This window comes from Xiphophorus hellerii, chromosome 22 (genome assembly GCF_003331165.1).
Source record: "Xiphophorus hellerii strain 12219 chromosome 22, Xiphophorus_hellerii-4.1, whole genome shotgun sequence".
In the NCBI taxonomy this organism is placed as follows: Eukaryota; Metazoa; Chordata; class Actinopteri; order Cyprinodontiformes; family Poeciliidae; genus Xiphophorus; species Xiphophorus hellerii.
Window position 1 is genome coordinate 7,083,151 of NC_045693.1, and position 22,606 is coordinate 7,105,756.

General features: G+C 37.3%; 2 protein-coding genes and 1 long non-coding RNA gene across 4 annotated transcripts; all 3 read right to left on the minus strand.

Moving 5' to 3' along the window:
- Positions 1–501: 501 nt before the first annotated feature.
- LOC116713339 (isoaspartyl peptidase/L-asparaginase-like) lies at positions 502–9,206 on the minus strand. Of its 2 annotated transcripts, none has more exons than XM_032553481.1 (7): positions 8,996–9,206; positions 6,201–6,396; positions 5,015–5,157; positions 4,661–4,815; positions 3,397–3,518; positions 2,678–2,788; positions 502–1,996 (listed from the first exon to the last, which is right to left on the minus strand). In XM_032553481.1, exons 1-7 carry the CDS (start codon positions 9,122–9,124, stop codon positions 1,779–1,781), a joined length of 1,074 nt encoding a protein of 357 aa, XP_032409372.1. In that variant the 5' UTR covers positions 9,125–9,206; the 3' UTR covers positions 502–1,778. The 2 variants fall into 2 exon arrangements, with proteins under 2 accessions (XP_032409372.1, XP_032409373.1); XM_032553482.1 differs by lacking the exon at positions 8,996–9,206 and adding an exon at positions 8,098–8,113.
- Positions 9,207–10,073: 867 nt separating this feature from the next.
- Positions 10,074–17,502, minus strand: LOC116713341 (isoaspartyl peptidase/L-asparaginase-like). Its single transcript, XM_032553483.1, is given in 8 exon segments — positions 10,074–10,962; positions 11,644–11,754; positions 12,369–12,490; positions 13,630–13,784; positions 13,984–14,126; positions 14,456–14,651; positions 16,053–16,092; positions 16,094–17,502. Coding segments are annotated over 8 exon segments (1,038 nt in total). The 5' UTR covers positions 16,147–17,502; the 3' UTR covers positions 10,074–10,744.
- A 3,055-nt stretch (positions 17,503–20,557) lies between these two features.
- On the minus strand, positions 20,558–21,134 carry LOC116713576 (uncharacterized). The gene is made up of 2 exons (XR_004337895.1): positions 20,813–21,134; positions 20,558–20,729 (listed from the first exon to the last, which is right to left on the minus strand). It is a non-coding gene; the product is annotated as an uncharacterized LOC116713576 (long non-coding RNA).
- Between the last annotated feature and the right edge of the window lie 1,472 nt (positions 21,135–22,606).

Genomic DNA, 22,606 nt, shown 5'->3' on the forward strand with positions numbered 1-22,606 from the left:
ATACATTCATGAGAATTTTGCTAACAAAAAAAGCAGTAAATGTAAGCCAAAAAACTGAGAAATTTTAAGATTAATCTCAGAAATTTTCTTTAAAAAATGAGGAAAAAAATCGTAAATTTGCAAGAAAAAAAATATCTAATTTCCAGAGTAACCTCAGAAATTTTCTAGACAAAAAACCAAAAGATTTCTGAGCCACGTAGTACAAATTTTGTGAGAAAAGACACAAGTTTAGAAATTTTCACATATTTTCTAGATGAAAACTTGGAAATATTCAAGTCAAAAAGTTGTGACTCTTCTTTCTTTTTTGTCTACTTTTTTTTATCCCTAATTACATTAAAGGAGTGATTTCTGAGGAACTTTTTCACAGCTTTACCTGTGCTAATAATATGTTGGCAGCGCAAACAAAGCTCTTAATGCATATGCATTATATAAGCTGCTATAATGGATTTTGTGTTCAACTAAGTTGTTTTTTTTTGCAAAGAAATGTTCACAACAACCACGTGAAAATTACCAATAAAGCAAAAAAGTGTGATTTGAGTCTTGAGCTGCATTGTTTTTATTGCACAACGCAATTGCACACAGGAATGAATTGATATATGAACGAGACATTCTTTATCAAATCAAACAGATTATAACAATTATTATAGAAAATGACACAAAATACATTAAGGCTGGTATTGCACAATTAAAGTAAATATTATAAAGTGCTCTATAAAACATTTAAAAAAATTACAACCAATTACACAACGCAAGCCTAGAAGTAGTTCAGTTAAAGAAAAGGAAAGCTCAAGTTTTGCATTTTGTCTACATGAGGAAACAGCACCACCTAGTGGATCAGACAGGTCAACACTACTCATCAGAATAATACGTACATAAATGGCGTTCATAACAGATTAACACATGCTGGCTTATAAGAGCTTCTCTATAAATCAGAATATGACAGAAAACTAATTTATTTGAGTGATTAAGTTCAAAAAGTGAAATTTACAAATAATAAAGATTAATTACAGACAGTGCAATATATTTCAGGTGTTTATGTCTATTAACTTGGATTATTGTGGCTTGCAGTAAATTAAAAGCCCAAGAAGAAAAATGAGTCTGTTGGTGAGATGTACCACCAACAATCTGACAAAAATGGTTTTATTGGCTCTTTTTAATACTTCAATCTGAGAAACTCAGTTGTGGTAAACTATAATCATCTAAATTAAGACAAAAATGTCACTCACGTTGCAGTAAATACCTTTTTGGTTTGGTTTTTCTTCACCAACAGTCAGCAAATGATGAGCTGCTGCTCACCAGTACTGATGTGAACAGAAAAACACACTTTGTGCAGATCATCAGAAAGTGTTCAGTGTTCATAAAACTGGCCAGTAGTTTGTAAAAAATTAAATATCGTAAAACACTTCTCAGGAAGTGTTTCCCGAGAAGCTTAAAAACTGAGCAGTGAGTTATATATCTGATGTGTATTTGATCATTTTGCTCTAGTTTCTCTAGCGACAGAAACACTGCAATGACTTTTCAAATGATTATTACAAGGAATCACAGAGTGTCATTAGCGTTTCTGGAAATTTCTTGCTTTTCTTTGGATTGGCTCAGATATGTGCACAGTTGATTGTTTTTTTTATGATTAAACTAATTAATTTTGTTGCTCTTTTTGTCTTCTATTTGATTTTAAACATCAACATTAAACCAAATCAATCATTATTTGGTTACCTGAAGCCCACCTTCAGCTGTATTATCTTAGTTTATAGCTCTACTGACACAAACTGGGCCTGGTGTCAGGCTCGATGATCCTCGATGATTTGGGTGAAGTGTTCTCCCGTGTCCAGACCGTAGTGCAGCGTGTCTTTCTGCGCCGCGGCCCACGCCATTTGGCTGCTGGAGAAGCGAGCGGCCCAATTGCCCTGCGGGTCCACGGTCACGACCCCTCCAAGTCCCCCGACTCTGGACTTCATATAGGCCAGACCCAGATCACTGGCAGCCTCAGCTGACTGGCCTGGGCAGAGAGAACAGAGTGTTACATAAAATACGACAATCCTGTGGTTCACTTCCACCAGTCAGAGCTAAACGCACACTTAGTTTTCTCTAGTCTGGTTTTTGTTTTAGTGGAACAGGAAGGCTTCCGCTTAACAGCACATACACAAGCGTGATTGACAGCGATAAGACCCTCCTCTTGTACCTGATTGGTTGTTTCTGGGAGAATTTTCTCACATTTTGTCTCATATTACACTATCAAAACATAGTGACAATTTTAACAAATATGCAGAAAAGCATTTTTATAAAAGTTACATTCTGCAGCTTTATAGTTTATTGCACACTGTTACATACTGCCCCCCTCTGGGCATCTTGCAAATAACATAGCATGAAGAAGCTGCATGTTGTATGTGATGAGAATCATTGTATGCTAAGAGGAGGAAGAGCCACTCAGATGTTTGTAGATGTTGGTATTTCTATCCTTTAAAGCATGTTTCATTTTATGATTTTGTATTTTAAAGATGTTTTTATATTCCTTGTTTTGTTTTGCATGTTTGTGTTTTTAATTTTAACTATAGACATGAAGTCTGTTAATATAGTTTAATTAATTGTTGCGTTTTTCACAGTGCACAAATCCCAGTTCATCCATTCAGAACTGATTTATTTGAACAGGCTCCCTGTTCAGAGTGGATGTGAGGGTTACCTTGCTGCATGTGGAACAGGATGTGTCTCGCCAGCGTGACCTTCATGATGGCCTCTCCGTGGCCCGTAGTCGATACGGCTCCTGACATATTGTCAGCATAGCCTCCACTGCCTGAAACAAACATCACAACAACATGGGCGCATGTTTAAGGCTCATATTTACTCTTTGTTTAGTCAAAAGTCTATTGAACTGTTGGAGCCATTTGCTTCTAACGTAATGAAAAGTGTAATATGTAATTCTGTTTAGGAAATGAAAGATGGGGTGTCTTTTTCTCTATAAGTGTGAGGTTACAGGACATGTTTTAACATGCTGAACTGTGACTCTGCTTTGTTTACCAACTAATCCTATAGAACAATAGTCTAGATCTGCTGGTTAAAGTTTAACAGAGTCTTGAGAAAGAGGAACAGTCAGCTATAAAAACTTCTGAGCTGACTTCAGTTATTGTTTTACAAGAGGAAGAACAAAAGATGCATTTAGTTATTGCTTAACGTTCTCTCTCCAAGTGCCAACTATCATCCATTCATACTTCATAACCTCTAAAGGTGTGTTAACGCAAGGCCAGTGATATGAGGTTTTGTATCTACAGAACTCTGCAGTAATGAAGCGAACCACAAACTCCTCAAAGTATTCTGGAGTCGAATGTTTGTGCATCTGCCTCACAGCTGAAGCTTGGCCAAAACCGGGTCACCTCATCATCAGCTGCAGGTGTGAGGACTGACCGATGCACGGGGTGTCGCCCACTCGGCCTTCCATCTTGTTCAGCATTCCTCCGGTGGAAGTCGCACACGCTACGTTGCCGTCGGTGTCGACTGCCACCGCTCCAACCGTCCCCATCTTCCCCCTAAACGAGGAAACGGGTCAGCAGAGATTAATTTAGATTAACATCAAATATGGAAAAAAGCTTTCTATATATAATTTCAGAATCATTTTGTCCTTTTTTTTTAGCTTAGATTCTTAAAATGAAGTGTAAAGAGACATTTTTCATGGAGTACAATCTGCTCCAACTTCTGTATTAGTGCTACTATTCATTAATCATCATTATTGTCATGATGGCAAAGATTAAGAGCAGCAGATGTTTCTGATTATCCTACTTTGTCATGACATGCGACAAGCACAGGTTAGGAAGTGCTACAAAATGTGGTGAAAAACAACATTCCTTAAATAAAAGCACACGTGATTTTTTTGCCACCTCTTCCATATAGATATTTTAGGCAAAAAAAATATCACTTGAATTGTTAGGTTATTTGTTTCTGATCTAAATGTTTGGATCATATTTACATGTAATTGGAACCCATACAAACTTGGGCTATATGAGTGTGCCTCATATTTCTACTGTTATTAAAAACATAAAAAATGTATGGATGGTTCCTACAACCAAAAAATGTAAATAAAAATAATGTAAAAAAAATAAAAAAAATCACTTTTGGCAAAAAACAAAAAAGAGACCTGTTCCTTATTTTAGTTGGGTGACTATTTGTGAGTTTCACTAAAGATAAACAAAAAGACAACATCATTTATCTCAATTACTACTACACTGCAAAAACACAAAATCTTACCAAGTATTTTGGTCTTCTTTCTAAAGCAAATATCTTAGTAAATTTGAAGTAAGACACACTTAACTCAAAAGCACCTTTCCAGCAAAACATAGAGACTTGTTTAAAGTAAATACTTCCTTAATATTGATGAAAGAATACTTGTTCCATTAGCAAATAAATTAACTTATAAACAAGGGAAAATGTCTTGTAACAAGCGAAATAATCTGCCAATGTAACAAGTACTTCTTCGTTAAAATTAAGAAATTATTTACTTAAAACAAGCCTCTATATCTTGCTAAAAATTTACTTTTAAGTTAGTTTTGTCTTATTTCAAGTGCACGAAGATATTTGAACTAAAAACGAGACCAAAACTATTTGTTAAGATTTTGTGTTTTTGCATTGAATCTTTAATGAAATCCGGAAGAAGTTACTTAGTGTTGAGTTTTACATTTGGCACTCCACAGGGTTGGCATCTGGGGCCAGGTTTTTTTTCCAGCACATGCGGGAATACTCTGTGATGAGGGACTCCTGAGGAACCTCGGGAACGCCCATAGAGCGAGCAAACTGACTGGCACCCTCCGCCGTCAGACAGGCATGGCTGGTCTGAAGGAGGGATCAAAGGTCGCACTGGTGACATACATTCACAGTCAATGTTTCCTGAACACTTTTAGGAGAGTCCAAACATTTCTGCAACTATACTGCTACCTTCTTTGTTTTCCTTTTCAAAATGAGTTTCAGAATCACTTTGAACAGTTTTATAATTGTCTATTTAAAATAAACAAAAGCCTCCAGATTGTATCACCTTGTCCATGACAAGTCTGGCCAGCTGGATTGGGTTAGCTACGTTGCGGACGGCAGACACGGCGCCGCTGCTCAGAGTTTTCCCGTCCATCACGAGGGCATCCATCTCGACCTCCCCCTTCATATTCAGCACTGAGCCACATCCTTAAAAAATATATCAAGCTTAAGATGGCTCTGTATTAGTAGAAACGAGACTCTACAATTCAACAATCACTATAATCGCTCACCTTGATATTTTTAATAATGCACAAAACTGCTTTTTTAAGCTTTAATATTCTTTTTTTTTTTTTTTCATTTGTTTATTAAAAGCAACTTGAAAAGTAAATACAGTTCACACAGAACGGGCCTACGGATTATACTTCCGCAAGAAAATTTAACAAAGTGTAAAAAGAAAAAAAGTAAATCACACTGAATGTTTTGAGGTCGTTTCAACAAGTGTCGCAACTTTCTACGATTTTTGAACGACCGTCCACACTCTGTATTATATTCAAGCACTCCTTAACTGATTTTAAATTACTGAACATTTTCTAAATCAACCAATAAGCTAATAGTAAAACTAGTTTTGCTGGGAAACACCACAGATCGTAATGTAAAGGCAACCCCTTGTTATGAAAATATACCAAGTTTCCCCAGAGACTATTATAAAAGATTGGAACAGAGAATGGTTTTCGGTCATCAACTATAGATTAATGCGTCACACTCCATAAACTCTCAAAAGCTGTCCTACTGAAAACTCTCAGAATATTGAAGAAAACAATTTGAGGAACACAAAAGTTCATGAACAGCTCAAGAAAAAGAAACGCAGAGATGGAGTTGTATTTTTTTTAAATAAGAGGCCGTCCGCAATATCTTCCTGTAAGCCTCAGGCGAATGCAACGACGTGCTAGGTGTATAGCGCCACGTGCATCAGCAGACGACGATCTTGTCATATTCTAAAAACCCTGAAACTCCAAGTTATCCAGGCCCTCCAGGGCCTGGATAATAATTAATATTCTTAGCAGAAAATGAGAACACAAGTCATTATTTAAACTTGATTTAGCTCTAATAATCTACAGACAATGAGAATTCTCACCACAATATCCAAAGCTGAATGTGTCCACCGCACAGCTGTTTGCTACATAGATATATTTTTTAAAATCCTGCATAGCAGGAGCTAGTTTTAGGTGGCCATCTCATTTTTACAATACCTGCACTGAAAGATGGATTATTCTCCAGTAGCAGAACAGCCTCCACCACAGCATCCATACTGCTGCCCCCTCCCTGCAGGAGTGCATACGCTGACCTCACTGCAGAGCACACTCCTGAGGTGGACAGGTCTGAGCGCTCTTTGGGGATGTGAACCGCCCCCCCATGGACCACCACGACTGGCAACATGGCAGTCCCCTGGAAAAATACATTGCAAATCTCAAATGTGTTATTCAGATTTACACCGAATAAAAACACACACACATACATCTTTTTTTCCTCACTCTCTAAAGTTGAATCAGTGAAAAATTGCCCTTGTTTTAGATCAGTTTCAATTAGCAAAATTATTATTATTGGTAAATCCCACAATAATGAGAGAGAGAATATTTATTAATGTCTTCAAAATTAGGTGTTTACATACAATTAGCTTTAGGTAGCATTGGCTTTGAACTAAATGGCTTGGGCTACACGTTTTGTGTTTCTTTCTCACAATAGTTAGCTGCAATTTTGGCCCATTCCTCCTAACAGAGATTGGATCTTTATGTTGACCAATAGGAGAGAAGCTAGCTCTGAATTCCCACCCACCAGGACCCCCTGCAGCCTCCTTCTCCTACTGTTATTTTGCATCTAAAGAGTCAGAAGTGAAAAACAAAAGAGAACACAAAGAAAATAGAAATAAATCTGTAAATAAACAGACAAATGAGAAAACAGGAGGCAAAAACTTAAATGGCTAGAGGAAAAATCTACAGGAGAAAATTAATGTATAACATAAAAGTCACATGCGAACATGAAAAAATTAGAAAAAACAAGTAATGAAATTAAAAAATCAAATCTAATAAAACTAAGATTGACAGATTAAAAATAAAATAAAAAAGTAATATGTTAAACTAATACTGTTGAAAATGATATGCAAATATCAATTTACGTTACTGTATAATCACAAAAAATGGAAAAGTTCATATTTCTTATACACTATTGAGCACATTAACTACATTATCAAGTAATTTTTTTATGGCATTTTTACTTTTTTTGATAATTTTGGCAGGGTCTGTCCTCCATATAAATCCATATATTAGTTTTCCTTTTTGAAATGCTTTAAAAAAATAAAAATAAAAAAAGTTTAATAAAGAGAGATGCACATGTACAGACTAGTACATTTCAAAGATGAAGAAATTTTGTTTTCGTCACAGTGGTAACACCGGTTATACTGGCTGTGCCAGAACAAGCCTTTGCATTCAACAAACCGTAAGTAAACCACACTTACGCACATTTGCAAATTAAAACAAGTGAATTTTCTAACGTTAAAGCCATTATTTAGGTAAAAACGATAAACAGTTACCATGTAAAAAAATTAAAATGCATACATAAAACAGGGAAAGAAGGACACAGAGAAAAAGACAGCAGGCAGTGCAAGGTTTACATTACACTGCTGTCTCCAATGAAACCTTACTCTAAAGCAGTGGCTCTTAACCTTTTTTGAGGTACCGAACCCATCAGTTTCATATGCGCATTCACCGAACGCTTCTTTAGTGATAAATAAAATAATTTTTTTTTCCAAATTCAAGACATATGTATATGTTTTTTTGCTGGTGCACAAAATGAGCCGTGCATGAACGTTACTTTGCTCAAAGAACAAAACCATGAACTCACAGCAAGTTACAGTGTTACTTTATTCTGGCCCCCAAAAAATATTTCGGCCCCATAAAAGAATTTCAGCCCCCAAAAATATTTTTTTTTTTTTACTATTTTACTAATTAAAAATAAATGTGGATTTTTTCACAGGATTAAAACATTTTCTTAATTTTTTTTATTTTAAATTTAGTTAGTTTGTTTTTTGTCATTTTGAATCCACAAAATACTTTTTTGGGGCCAGAATAAAGTATTGCACAAATGACATACCTGCAAATCAGTGTGACTTCTGCTGTTTGTCTTTGGGAGACCAGTTCAGAGAGGCGTGGCTTCACCTTGGCAAGTGCATCTTCAGAGCAAAGTCTGTTCATTTTCTTCTTTTTTTGCTCGACATATTTAGTATTGTCAAGAAGGTTAAACTTTATTAGACCTTAAGCTGGGTCTTGTATTTTTTATTTTAGTTTTCCGAGCCTAAGTTAGATCAGTGAATGCAACGCAACTCGAGAGAAAAGGCTAGCATCGCGAGATCCGTTGTTAATGTTGTTGATGGTTATGGTTCTCACAGCCCGGACATAGCTAAGAGCTGTCTGTGCCAGAGCTAGAGGCCAGAAGCCACACAGTTCTTATGTGAGAACAACTTAGTTACTGTTGTAACTCATCTGTTGCTGGAAGAAGTAAAGTTCATGCAAGAGACCCCTCTTTCTTGTCAAGTATCTTCACCTACTCACATGCCTCTATCACACCGGAAACTAAAAGCACGACAGTATGGATTAAAATATTAAAAGAGAAACCACGCGAAGTACAACTACGACAGCCGCTGATACTGCGCGCACTAAATTCCCCGCAGCACTGATTGGCCGAGCAATGTAACATGATCCTCTGCAGCAAGCGATGGCCAAGCGGGGCCTGTCATCACGACTTTACACAAGTGTGTCTTTACCTCCGCGGCAGAGGCTCCGCCGAACCCCTGAGACCGACTCATCGAACCCCTGGGGTTCCATCGAACCCAGGTTAAGAACCACTGGTCTAAAGACTGACCTAATTCCTTTTTTTGCTCTCTGAATGCAGGACGTGCAACGCAATAACTGCAACTCACCAAATGTTCACATCTACAACACAACCTTTAAATATCGCTAACACAAATGGAATAATATAGATTTTTTCTTACCAGAATATCCCCGTGACTAGAAGCACTATTGACCTTTGTACAGCTAGCAACAGTACAAAGGTCTTGTGCGAAAATCTGTTTCCCTGTGTCGGGAGCGCGCATTGCAGCCGGAGAGGCGGATCTGACCATTCTCACGGCGCATCTCGGTAAAAACAACTCAGTTAATCATGTCAAGCTTGTAACATTTAGTTTAATCGGCAGCTATTGTTTACAAAATTGTAAAAATAATTAAATAAACGAGGTCTTTTTACGCTGTTTTGTGTTATTTTAAACGCCAACAGAATCGGTCTTTTTCCAACTTTTGTCACATCCGCCTGACAGAAATAAAAGTCAGTCACCAAAACACAGTTTTCCAACACGTAGTGTGTATTTATAATTTTTCATTGCTGATTTAAGAGGATGGAAGCTGGCCGAAAGCATGGCACAAAAATTAAGACTTCCTGAAAAGACGAGAGTGTAGATTTTCTGGTAAATCCCATTATAATGTAAATTAAAGCTGCAAGCAGCCTTGTTTTTATTGTACAACGCAATTGCACACAGGAATGAATTGATATATGAACGAGACATTCTTTATCAAATCAAACAGATTATAACAATTATTATAGAAAATGACACAAAATACATTAAGGCTGGTATTGCACAATTAAAGTAAATATTATAAAGTACTCTATAAAATATCTAAAAAAATTACAACCAATTACACAACGCAAGCCTAGAAGTAGTTCAGTTAAAGAAAAGGAAAGCTCAAGTTTTGCATTTTGTCTGTATGAGGAAACAGCACCACCTAGTGGATCAGACAGGTCAACACTACTCATCAGAATAATACGTACATAAATGGCGTTCATAACAGATTAACACATGCTGGCTTATAAGAGCTTCTCTATAAATCAGAATATGACAGAAAACTAATTTATTTGAGTGATTAAGTTCAAAAAGTGAAATTTACAAATAATAAAGATTAATTACAGACAGTGCAATATATTTCAGGTGTTTGTCTATTAACTTGGATTATAGACAAGTTAATAGACTTGTCTATTAACTTAAATTAAAAGCCCAAGAAGAAAAATGAGTCTGTTGGTGAGATGTACCACCAACAATCTGACAAAAATGGTTTTATTGGCTCTTTTTAATACTTCAATCTGAGAAACTCAGTTGTGGTAAACTATAATCATCTAAATTAAGACAAAAATGTCACTCATGTTGCAGTAAATACCTTTTTGGTTTGGTTTTCCTTCACCAACAGTCAGCAAATGATGAGCTGCTGCTCACCAGTACTGATGTGAACAGAAAAACACACTTTGTGCAGATCATCAGAAAGTGTTCAGTGTTCATAAAACTGGCCAGTAGTTTGTAAAAAATTAAATATTGTAAAACACTTCTCAGGAAGTGTTTCCTGAGAAGCTTAAAAGCTGAGCAGCAAGTTATATATCTGATGTGTATTTGATCATTTTGCTCTAGTTTCTCTAACAACAGAAACACTGCAATGACTTTTCAAATGATTATTACAAAGAATCAGAGTGTCATTAGCGTTTCTGGAAATTTCTTGCTTTTCCTTGGATTGGCTCAGATATGTGCACAGTTGATTGTTTTTTTTATGATTAAACTAATTAATTTTGTTGCTCTTTTTGTCTTCTATTTGATTTTAAACATCAACATTAAACCAAATCAATCATTATTTGGTTACCTGAAGCCCACCTTCAGCTGTATTATCTTAGTTTATAGCTCTACTGACACAAACTGGGCCTGGTGTCAGGCTCGATGATCCTCGATGATTTGGGTGAAGTGTTCTCCCGTGTACAGACCGTAGTGCAGCGTGTCTTTCTGCGCCGCGGCCCACGCCATTTGGCGGCTGGAGAAACGAGCGGCCCAATTGCCCTGCGGGTCCACGGTCACGACCCCTCCAAGTCCCCCGACTCTGGACTTCATATGGGCCAGACCCAGATCACTGGCAGCCTCAGCTGACTGGCCTGGGCAGAGAGAACAGAGTGTTACATAAAATACGACAATCCTGTGGTTCACTTCCACCAGTCAGAGCTAAACGCACACTTAGTTTTCTCTAGTCTGGTTTTTGTTTTAGTGGAACAGGAAGGCTTCCGCTTAACAGCACATACACAAGGGTGATTGACAGCGCGAAGACCCTCCTCTTGTACCTGATTGGTTGTTTCTGGGAGAATTTTCTCACATTTTGTCTCATATTACACTATCAAAACATAGTGACAATTTTAACAAATATGCAGAAAAGCATTTTTATAAAAGTTACATTCTGCAGCTTTATAGTTTATTGCACACTGTTACATACTGCCCCCCTCTGGGCATCTTGCAAATAACATAGCATGAAGAAGCTGCATGTTGAATGTGATGAGAATCATTGTATGCTAAGAGGAGGAAGAGCCACTCATATGTTTGTAGATGTTGGTATTTCTATCCTTTAAAGCATGTTTCATTTTATGATTTTGTATTTTAAAGATGTTTTTATATTCCTTGTTTTGTTTTGCATGTTTGTGTTTTTAATTTTAACTATAGACATGAAGTCTGTTAATATAGTTTAATTAATTGTTGCGTTTTTCACAGTGCACAAATCCCAGTTCATCCATTCAGAACTGATTTATTTGAACAGGCTCCCTGTTCAGAGTGGATGTGAGGGTTACCTTGCTCCATGTGGAACAGGATGTGTCTCGCCAGCGTGACCTTCATGATGGCCTCTCCGTGGCCCGTAGTCGATACGGCTCCTGACATATTGTCAGCATAGCCTCCACTGCCTGAAACAAACATCACAACAACATGGGCGCATGTTTAAGGCTCATATTTACCCTTTGTTTAGTCAAAAGTCTATTGAACTGTTGGAGCCATTTGCTTCTAACGTAATGAAAAGTGTAATATGTAATTCTGTTTAGGAAATGAAAGATGGGGTGTCTTTTTTTCTATAAGTGTGAGGTTACAGGACATGTTTTAACATGCTGAACTGTGACTCTGCTTTGTTTACCAACTAATCCTATAGAACAATAGTCTAGATCTGCTGGTTAAAGTTTAACAGGGTCTTGAGAAAGAGGAACAGTCAGCTATAAAAACTTCTGAGCTGACTTCATTTATTGTTTTACGAGAGGAAGAACAAAAGATGCATTTAGTTATTGCTTAACGTTCTCTCTCCAAGTGCCAACTATCATATTATACCATTCATACTTCATAACCTCTAAAGGTGTGTTAACGCAAGGCCAGTGATATGAGGTTTTGTATCTACAGAACTCTGCAGTAATGAAGCGAACCACAAACTCCTCAAAGTATTCTGGAGTCGAATGTTTGTGCATCTGCCTCACAGCTGAAGCTTGGCCAAAACCGGGTCACCTCATCATCAGCTGCAGGTGTGAGGACTGACCGATGCACGGGGTGTCGCCCACTCGGCCTTCCATCTTGTTCAGCATTCCTCCGGTGGAAGTCGCACACGCTACGTTGCCGTCGGTGTCGACTGCCACCGCTCCAACCGTCCCCATCTTCCCCCTAAACGAGGAAACGGGTCAGCAGAGATTAATTTAGATTAACATCAAATATGGAAAAAAGCTTTCTATATATAATTTCAGAATCATTTTGTCCTTTTTTTTTAGCTTAGATTCTTAAAATGAAGTGTAAAGAGACATTTTTCATGGAGTACAATCTGCTCCAACTTCTGTATTAGTGCTACTATTCATTAATCATCATTATTGTCATGATGGCAAAGATTAAGAGCAGCAGATGTTTCTGATTATCCTACTTTGTCATGACATGCGACAAGCACAGGTTAGGAAGTGCTACAAAATGTGGTGAAAAACAACATTCCTTAAATAAAAGCACACGTGATTTTTTTGCCACCTCTTCCATATAGATATTTTAGGCAAAAAAAATATCACTTGAATTGTTAGGTTATTTGTTTCTGATCTAAATGTTTGGATCATATTTACATGTAATTGGAACCCATACAAACTTGGGCTATATGAGTGTGCCTCATATTTCTACTGTTATTAAAAACATAAAAAATGTATGGATGGTTCCTACAACCAAAAAATGTAAATAAAAATAATGTAAAAAAAATAAAAATAATCACTTTTGGCAAAAAACAAAAAAGAGACCTCTTCCTTATTTTAGTTGGGTGACTATTTGTGAGTTTCACTAAAGATAAACAAAAAGACAACATCATTTATCTCAATTACTACTACACGGCAAAAACACAAAATCTTACTAAGTATTTTTGGTCTTCTTTCTAAAGCAAATATCTTAGTAAATTTGAAGTAAGACACACTTAACTCAAAAGTACCTTTCCAGCAAAACATAGAGACTTGTTTAAAGTAAATACTTCCTTAATATTGATGAAAAATACTTGTTCCATTAGCAAATAAATTAACTTATAAACAAGGGAAAATGTCTTGTAACAAGCGAAATAATCTGCCAATGTAACAAGTACTTCTTCGTTAAAATTAAGAAATCATTTACTTAAAACAAGCCTCTATATCTTGCTAAAAAAATACTTTTAAGTTAGTTTTGTCTTATTTCAAGTGCACTAAGATATTTTAACTAGAAATGAGACCAAAACTATTTAAGATTTTGTGTTTTTGCATTGAATCTTTAATGAAATCTGGAAGAAGTTACTTAGTGTTGAGTTTTACATTTGGCACTCCACAGGGTTGGCATCTGGGGCCAGGTTTTTTTTCCAGCGCATGCGGGAATACTCTGTGATGAGGGACTCCTGAGGAACTTCGGGAACGCCCATAGAGCGAGCAAACTGACTGGCACCCTCCGCCGTCAGACAGGCATGGCTGGTCTGAAGGAGGGATCAAAGGTCGCACTGGTGACATACATTCACAGTCAATGTTTCCTGAACACTTTTAGGAGAGTCCAAACATTTCTGCAACTATACTGCTACCTTCTATGTTTTTCTTTTCAAAATGAGTTTCAGAATCACTTTGAACAGTTTTATAATTGTCTATTTAAAATAAACAAAAGCCTCCAGATGGTATCACCTTGTCCATGACAAGTCTGGCCAGCTGGATTGGGTTAGCTATGTTGCGGACGGCAGACACGGCGCCGCTGCTCAGAGTTTTCCCGTCCATCACGAGGGCATCCATCTCCACCTCCCCCTTCATATTCAGTACTGAGCCACATCCTTAAAAAATATATCAAGCTTAAGATAGCTCTGTATTAGTAGAAACAAGACTCTGCAATCCAACAATTACTATAATCTCTCACCTTGATATTTTTAATAATGTACAAAACTGCTTTTTTAAGCTTTAATATTCTTAGCAGCAGAACATCAGAACACAAGTCATTATTTAAACTTGATTCAGCTCTAATAATCTACAGACAATGAGAATTCTCACCACAATATCCAAAGCTGAAAGTGTCCACTGCACAGCTTTTTGCTGCATAGATATATTTTTAAAAATCCTGCATAGCAGGAGCTAGTTTTAGGTGGCCATCTCATTTTTACAATACCTGCATTGAAAGATGGATTATTCTCCAGTAGCAGAACAGCCTCCACCACAGCATCCATACTGCTGCCCCCTCCCTGCAGGAGTGCATACGCTGACCTCACTGCAGAGCACACTCCTGAGGTGGACAGGTCTGAGCGCTCTTTGGGGATGTGACCCGCCCCCCCATGGACCACCACGACTGGCAACATGGCAGTCCCCTGGAAAAATACATTGCAAATCTCAAATGTGTTATTCAGATTTACACCGAATAAAAACACACACACATACATCTTTTTTTCCTCACTCTCTAAAGTTGAATCAGTGCAAATTGCCCTTGTTTTAGATCAGTTTCAATTAGCAAAATTATTATTATTGGTAAATCCCACAATAATGAGAGAGAGAATATTTATTAATGTCTTCAAAATTAGGTGTTTACATACAATTAGCTTTAGGTAGCATTGACTTTGAACTAAATGGCTTGGGCTAAACGTTTTGTGTTTCTTTCTCACAATAGTTAGCTGCAATTTTGGCCCATTCCTCCTAACAGAGATTGGATCTTTATGTTGACCAATAGGAGAGAAGCTAGCTCTGAATTCCCACCCACCAGGACCCCCTGCAGCCTCCTTCTCCTACTGTTATTTTGCATCTAAAGAGTCAGAAGTGAAAAACAAAAGAGAACACAAAGAAAATAGAAATAAATCTGTAAATAAACAGACAAATGAGAAAACAGGAGGCAAAAAATTAAATGGCTAGAGGAAAAATCTACAGGAGAAAATTAATGTATAACATAAACGTCACATCCGAACATGAAAAAATTAGAAAAAACAAGTAATGAAATTAAAAAATCAAATCTAATAAAACTAAGATTGACAGATTAAAAATAAAATAAAAAAGTAATATGTTAAACTAATACTGTTGAAAATGATATACAAATATCAATTTATGTTACTGTATAATCACAAAGAATGGAAAAGTTCTTATTTCTTATACACTATTGAGCACATTAACTACATTATCAAGTAATTTTTTTATGGCATTTTTACTTTTTTTTTGATAATTTTGGCAGGGTCTGTCCTCCATATAAATCCATATATTAGTTTTCCTTTTTGAAATGCTTTAAAAAAATAAAAATAAAAAAAGTTTAATAAAGAGAGATGCACATGTACAGACTAGTACATTTCAAAGATGAAGAAATTTTGTTTTCGTCACAGTGGTAACACCGGTTATACTGGCTGTGCCAGAACAAACCTTTGCATTCAACAAACCGTAAGTAAACCACACTTACGCACATTTGCAAATTAAGAACAAGTGAATTTTCTAACGTTAAAGCCATTATTTAGGTAAAAACGATAAACAGTTACCATGTACAAAAAAAAATAAAAATGCATACATTAAACAGAGAAAGAAGGACAGAGAAAAAGACAGCAGGCAGTGCAAGGTTTACATTACACTGCTGTCTCCAATGAAACCTTTCTCTAAAGAATGACCTAATTCCTTTTTTGCTCTCTGAATGCAGGACGTGCGACGCAATAACTGCAACTCACCAAATGTTCACATCTACATCAACACAACCTTTAAATATCGCTAACACAAACGGAATAATATAAATTTTTTCTTACCAGAATATCCCCGTGACTAGAAGGAAAGCTAGCAGCTAGCAGCAGTACATCCGGAACTCCACAACGAGCCGTTCAAAATAAAAGCCCTTTGCATCTGACACAGCTTTTATTTTGTTAATTGACAGAATTAGCTTAACAATGTGAAGAATAGACGTGATTTTAAGAAAGTCAGTTGAGTTGAAACAGGTAAAGAGCGTTTTGTTGATATATTTCTGAAGCTTGAGTAAGTTTTGTGGTTTGGATTAACGTAAAGAGCCAAACTTGCCAAGAACAAATCAACAAATTAGAATATGTATTATTTTCGGTAAGCCATTTATAGGCATCTTCAATGTCTATATTTAGAAAAGCTAGTTTCACTTTGTGGTTTTCTCTAAATGTTAGCCTTAATTTAATTAAAGCTGACGAATTAAATATAGGCACAAATACTGTATATTTGTTTGTAAAATAGCAAAAGGTATTCTTGTGCAAAAAGTTGGGAATTTCCCAGTATTGTTTATTTGTTTAATGTTCATGAAATTAGTCTTACAACTGCAGTTAGAAAGCTGGATTATGGAGCATCCTCTGGGCTGCAGTGAGCTGACCATGGTGCTGAATTAGGCAGATTTCAGATTGTACTTTTAATTTACAGCATTGCCCAATCATATGATCGGTAATTTTAGCAGTGGCTCAAAGACTCTTAAAAGCAAGCTCATCAAATTTATAATATAAATAATGGGGCCAGTATTTAAAGTATTGGCCCCAGATGTGATTCTAAAATCTCTTGCTGATGAATTCAGCCTCCAGCTCCTTGTTTGTGGAAGCATCTGCATGCCTGTATGTTTTAGTTTACACTTGACCACTGCTAACCACTGAGCAGTCCCATCATGGGCTATAATTATAATATTGCTCAGTGACATATTGTAAATGTCATATAGCTGTATGGTGTGGTTATATAGGAAACCTCAGGCTCTCTCCAGAATAGTTTCTCAGCGGATTGTGAAACAAGAAAGAAAATATTATACAATTTCTAGATTTATACAATTCTATAAGGTAAAAATTTCCACTTAAATGTACTATTTTCCTAAAGTACCATGTCATAGTTTATAACTTTCTGTCTTTGCTTAGTTAGCTTGCTGAATCACCTTCATCAGTAATAACGTTATTTAACAAACTTGCTTTTGTTTCCTCCAAATGGAAACAACTTATAAATATCAAATAACAAATATCTTTCTGACAGTCTCATCTGTTATGGTTTACTCAGCTGGAAATTTTTCATTGCAGCTTAAGCCATGCATTAAGCTGCAATGGAAAGTGCATTTTGTCAGATAAAACTAAATTATTATTATTATTATTATTATTATTATTATTATTATTATTATATAATGTCATATTCTAATGTCAAATGTATTGTTTGCATTAGCTGTAAAAGGAAAAATCATTATAAATAACAAAATAAATAGGCCTGTCGCATTAAGCAATAAATCAATTAATCGCATAGTAAAATAAAATGAGCTTAATAATTTGAATTTGTATTTATAATTTTTCTTTTTTTCTCTCTCTCCTTAAGCTGAATGACAAAAGTCTTCAGTCTGATGATTTGGAAAAGCTAGCCCTTTTTTTTGTTGAAGATTTTGTTTACAGAAACTTCATAAATCATTTTATTTATCTTTTCTGTTTTGTTTATTTTTCTAGTTATTTTGGATATTTAAAATGTTTTCCAGTTCCACTGTCAAATCTTCAATAGAATTTAAAGTTTATTGATCTTTGAGAGTGTTCTTGAAATATTATGCCATTACCATCATATTCTTTGAAGATGGTCTCAAAACATCAATAATATCGTTTATCGCAATAATTTCTGGGACAATTAATCGTCCAGCAAAATTTGTTATTGTTTTATCCTGATCCTGAAATATCTAAATTAACTTTTTCAATATTCTGTTTTATTGAATATGACTTTACTGTATTTTTTTGTAACTTTTCCTTTTTTTTCTTTGTCTTTGCTTAGTAAATAACAGCAATGCTTATTTAAGAGATTTAATATGAAATCGTGGTAAAAAGCTGATTTTTTAATAGGTATATATTGCTTAATATAGAAACAATAATATTAATTTATGTAATTTACGGTATTATCAGCGTCATGTGGTCTCGTAAAGCCACAGTGCATCCTTGAGAAACCACGTATTTCCTGTGTGTGTGGGGGTGTGTGTGCGTGTGTGTGCGTGTGTGTGTGTGTAGGCGTGGGTGTGCGTGTGTGTGTGGCCCGGTTCTCCTTCAGAACCAAGCTGCTGGCTTCATGGAGCTGTGGTTCTGGTTTCCTCCTGATCAGAACCAACAAACTCTGACAGCAGATTTCTACAAACTCTCTTAAAGCTGCAGCTTCTCAGTGGGAGGAGAATGGTTCAGGCTTCCTGATTGGACACAGAGACAGCAATCAGCCAATCAGAGGAGCAGCAGCTTGCTGTGTTCCTGCGTTTGTGTTGGTGTGAAGATGAGTGTTGTTGCTGTGTCCATGTCTCCAGGAAGTCCAGCTGGACTCCAGCCGTCCAACATGTCTAGAGACAGTGGTCCTCATCCATCAAACTGTGGCAGCAGCAGATCTGATCTCAGATCTGTTTGCTCTCTCAGCTCAACAGGAAACAACTGATCGGGTTCATCCTGGTCACAGCTCTGAGATCAGTCTGACTGCAGCCTGGAAACCATCTACTGGATGTGCTGCGTCACTGACTGCTGCTGGAGAGAGGCTGGAAACACTCACTGATCTGCTCTCTCCTTCCTTCTTCTCTCTGCAGGTTCTGATCTCTGTGAAGTAGAGAATGGTCTCAGTGTCCTGCTGATCCTCAGAGGTTGAAGCTGCAGCAGTTTGAGTCTAAAGAGACTCTGACTGGATCATGATGATGACCTCTGACCTCCAAGGTTTTCCTCCCGTTTATTTTCTCGTGTCTGTCATTTATTGTTTGTCTCTTTGGATCAATAAAGATCCAATTCAAACTGGGCTCCATTTAGAGGCTTCGTGGAGTTTTGATCTGAACTGGATTCAACTGGAAAGTTGATCTTTTTTCTCTCTGATTCATTTTCATCCTGGAACCAGAAATGGTCTGAGAATGGAAACATGGGAATCATTTTCAGTTCAGCTTTGAAGCCATGAAAGACACTTCAAACCTCTTTTCTCTGCTGCTTCGTCCTTCTGCTGACATGAAAATGTTCCTCAAAGCTCCACAGATAAAAAGATGCTTCACTGGAAACTGCAGCGAAACTTCAGCTTCCATCAGAGAAACCAGTTTAACCAGTTTAGAACTGGATGTCCTACAGAAACTCTGATCTTAGAGCAGTTTTCAGAAACATGTGGAACCTGGAAAATAAAGATTTTATATATTTTATGTTCATTGTAAAAGCTAAATCTTGAAGTTTTACGTCATCATTGATTCTCAGCTTTAATTTCTCTCAGTTTGTTTTGGTTTTTACTTTTTTAACTCCATATTTCATGTTTTGAGTTTTCTAGAGAACTTCGGGCTCTTTACTGTGATTTTACTGATTTATTCAAACCTCAGAGAATCACTGGGATAATGTGCTGATTGGTTCATGTTTGATTTTCATAATTCTTCTAATGTAATGTGGGTTGCTGGGTGTTTAACGACCAAATAAAGTTTTTAAAAAATCTTTGTGTATTTTTTATGCAGCTGATTGTGTACACATATAATAAATAAACTTGTCTTGTACATTCTGCGTCTTCTTCTCACACTTTTTGCCTGAGAGGAGAGTCTCTCCCTCAACCTAGGTACCCTTAGTTTAAACTTTAAGGTTTAAAGAGCTGTTGCTCTTTTTGCTTCAGCTATTAAATATTCCTTTTCTTTCCTTCTTTCTGTGCAACCATGAAAGCTGTGATCCCACCCGGCCCGGCTCAGTTGTTACCTGGTACCAGGAGGAGTTGGTTCTGATGCACCATACATCTGAAATAAAGTTGCTTGTCGCAGCCTTTCGTTCCAAAAAAGCAAAAAATAAAAACTCCAATAAAGGCTGTGGGTGGTAACAGGCGGTTTGGGATTTGTACGCACTTTGACTCGATTCATTTATTGCAAAAGTAGAAATAAAGGTCTTGTAACTTAGTTGAAATGAAAAATAATCTCAATTTAATGTTTGAAGGTGTAAACAAGTGTTCAAAAAAAAAAAATCATTCTACCAAACCTCCCGTCCACACCAGACATCCACCAAACAATCCACCCAGCACCCGGTGTGTTCTTAATTAATTACTTAAATTGGTGGGAGGGTCTAACAATTAACAACGTAAATTAAACAATTCCAAATATAAAAATTAATGACAAATTTTGATTCTAAATTAACTTAAATATATTCCAACTACCCAAAGAACAAAACAAAATTGGTAGAAATGATAAACTACAAAACCTTAGCATAAATGGCCACGACAGTTGCTCCTAAAGTCATCAGTTGGACCTGTCTGGTTCTTCATCTGGTCTCTGTCATGTTGTTTTGAACTCTCCGAACCCACATGCAAAGACTCTCTCAGGAGATCAGATTAAAGATTTATTTACAAAAGACAATTGGTGTGTAATGCAGGAGCGTCTGATCAGGAGCGGACCGGTGTGATCGAACAGCTGGTAGGTGGGCGTAACTCGTCAGGGAGCTCAGCGGATGGAACTGCAAATCCCGTACTTCGCATGGAGTGTCCAGACAACAGGGAGCCTAGGAATCACAGAAAGGTACAGGACAGGTAAGCGTGCGAAACAGACTGGATATCTTTCTAGAGATCTCAGGACCAGATGTACCACAAAGGCGACAACACTCTGGCGACGAAGTGCCGGGAACCCGCTCCTAATATGCTCCCGCTGATGATCCACAGGTGTGCCGAAACACACCTGTGGAGAGGGTGTGTGAATACGCGGGCGAGCTCTCGAACGCCACCTAGAAGGAAACCAGAGGAACTGCTGAAGCCGCAGATCCTGACAGTCTCTGGTTGTTCAAGCACGATGAAGAAGTTCCAATAGGTTCCAAATCTCATTATTTCTCAAGCAAATGATGCTGAGGGGTGCTGGTCAGGTCCTGAAACTGTTAAACGGACCTGGGTGGAGCACAGAATGGAAAATTGGTGAAGTACAAAAAGAAGTGCTCATTTGACCAAACTTGATTCGTATTCTCCCTCCAACCCTCTGCAGGTCCCCGCCATGTTTGGTGGTCCTAGCCCATTCCTTTCATGTAGCTGCCATAGACTCCCGTTCATTTTTCGACCTAGTCAAAGTCTGGCTAGGAACGTCTTATCGCGCTGGGACTTAACCCTAACTTCAGTGGCCTCTTACCTCAACCAGGTTTCACTACATTTTGATTTGCTTTTTTAGCTCAATCTTTTAAATAAATCAGCTGAGCTTTAAAACCTCGTCTGAGTTTCTGTTGAATGAAGGAGCCTCAATGCCTCAATGCTGCTCGGCTCACCAGGAATTGGCCTTAAAAGTAAATATGTTTAAACAGATTTTCTCTCCTTTTACTTTTTAAGGAGTAAAAAGGAACAGATGAACTCATGTTCATTCATGTTTATTGGAATAAACATGAGTTCATTCCAATAAACTCATGTTATTGGAATGAACTCAGCTCAGCTTTAAAAAGTCATCTCAGTGATAACTGTTGGATGATGGAGTTTTATCTTAATGCTTCTCTGAAGGGGCTTGAATTTGGTTTTAAAAGTCTGATATTTTAACCAAGTTTTATTTTGTTTTATTTGTCTTCAAACTCTGTTTTGAAGACAGAAATCACAGCTCAGCTTCTGATTTCATTGTTGAGCTCCTGCTAGGTGCCAGAAATGTGTATTATCACGGTTCTGAACATCAGAAATGGACTTTAAAAAACCCAGAATGCATTGCATGGTGGGGCTTCATATTTTAGCTTCTAGTTCAGCTGTTTTTGCTGCAACCCCTAACAAACCATATACTGTTTTCATCAAAATGAACTCCTCTATCAAACTAGATGACTTAGAATGAATTTGGAAACTTGTAGAAAATCAGCACCATGAGTCAGAATAGGGTGTTTATTGTTGAACTGTTGCCTGCTGCGAGCTTGAAAAAGAAAAACCACCTGCTGGCTGCTTTGGGTAAGTACCCTTACCTATTAATGTGGTCATGGAGTTACAACGGAGCATTCTAGAGGTCTTGCGGTGTATGATGGCACTAGAATGGCTCTTTGGTTTCGTTTCAGGGATGATGGTTTGAACCCCAGCAAGTGTCTAGAGATCTGGAAAGCAGCAGCTGGTCCAGGTTCTTCTTCCTTGGGACAATGGCTGGGTGATGATGACTTGGTATGACTGCTAATGCTCATCCTCCTGGTTAGCGTTATGACACGGGGAGCCATACCAATCTGGTGCGCAGTTCATTTTGGCTAGCTTGATAAAGGTGAGTCGGTGCCCCACCAAGCAGACTCCCAGTACTCTACACAAACCAGACCAGCAGAGAATCAATCAATGCAGAGCATGCTGCATGTTAACCTTGCAGTGTTAACGGATAGCACGTGGGAAAGGTGACTCGGGAGTCTTGAATGCAGTCCAATCTTCTATAGCCTCACAAGCCCATGTGAGG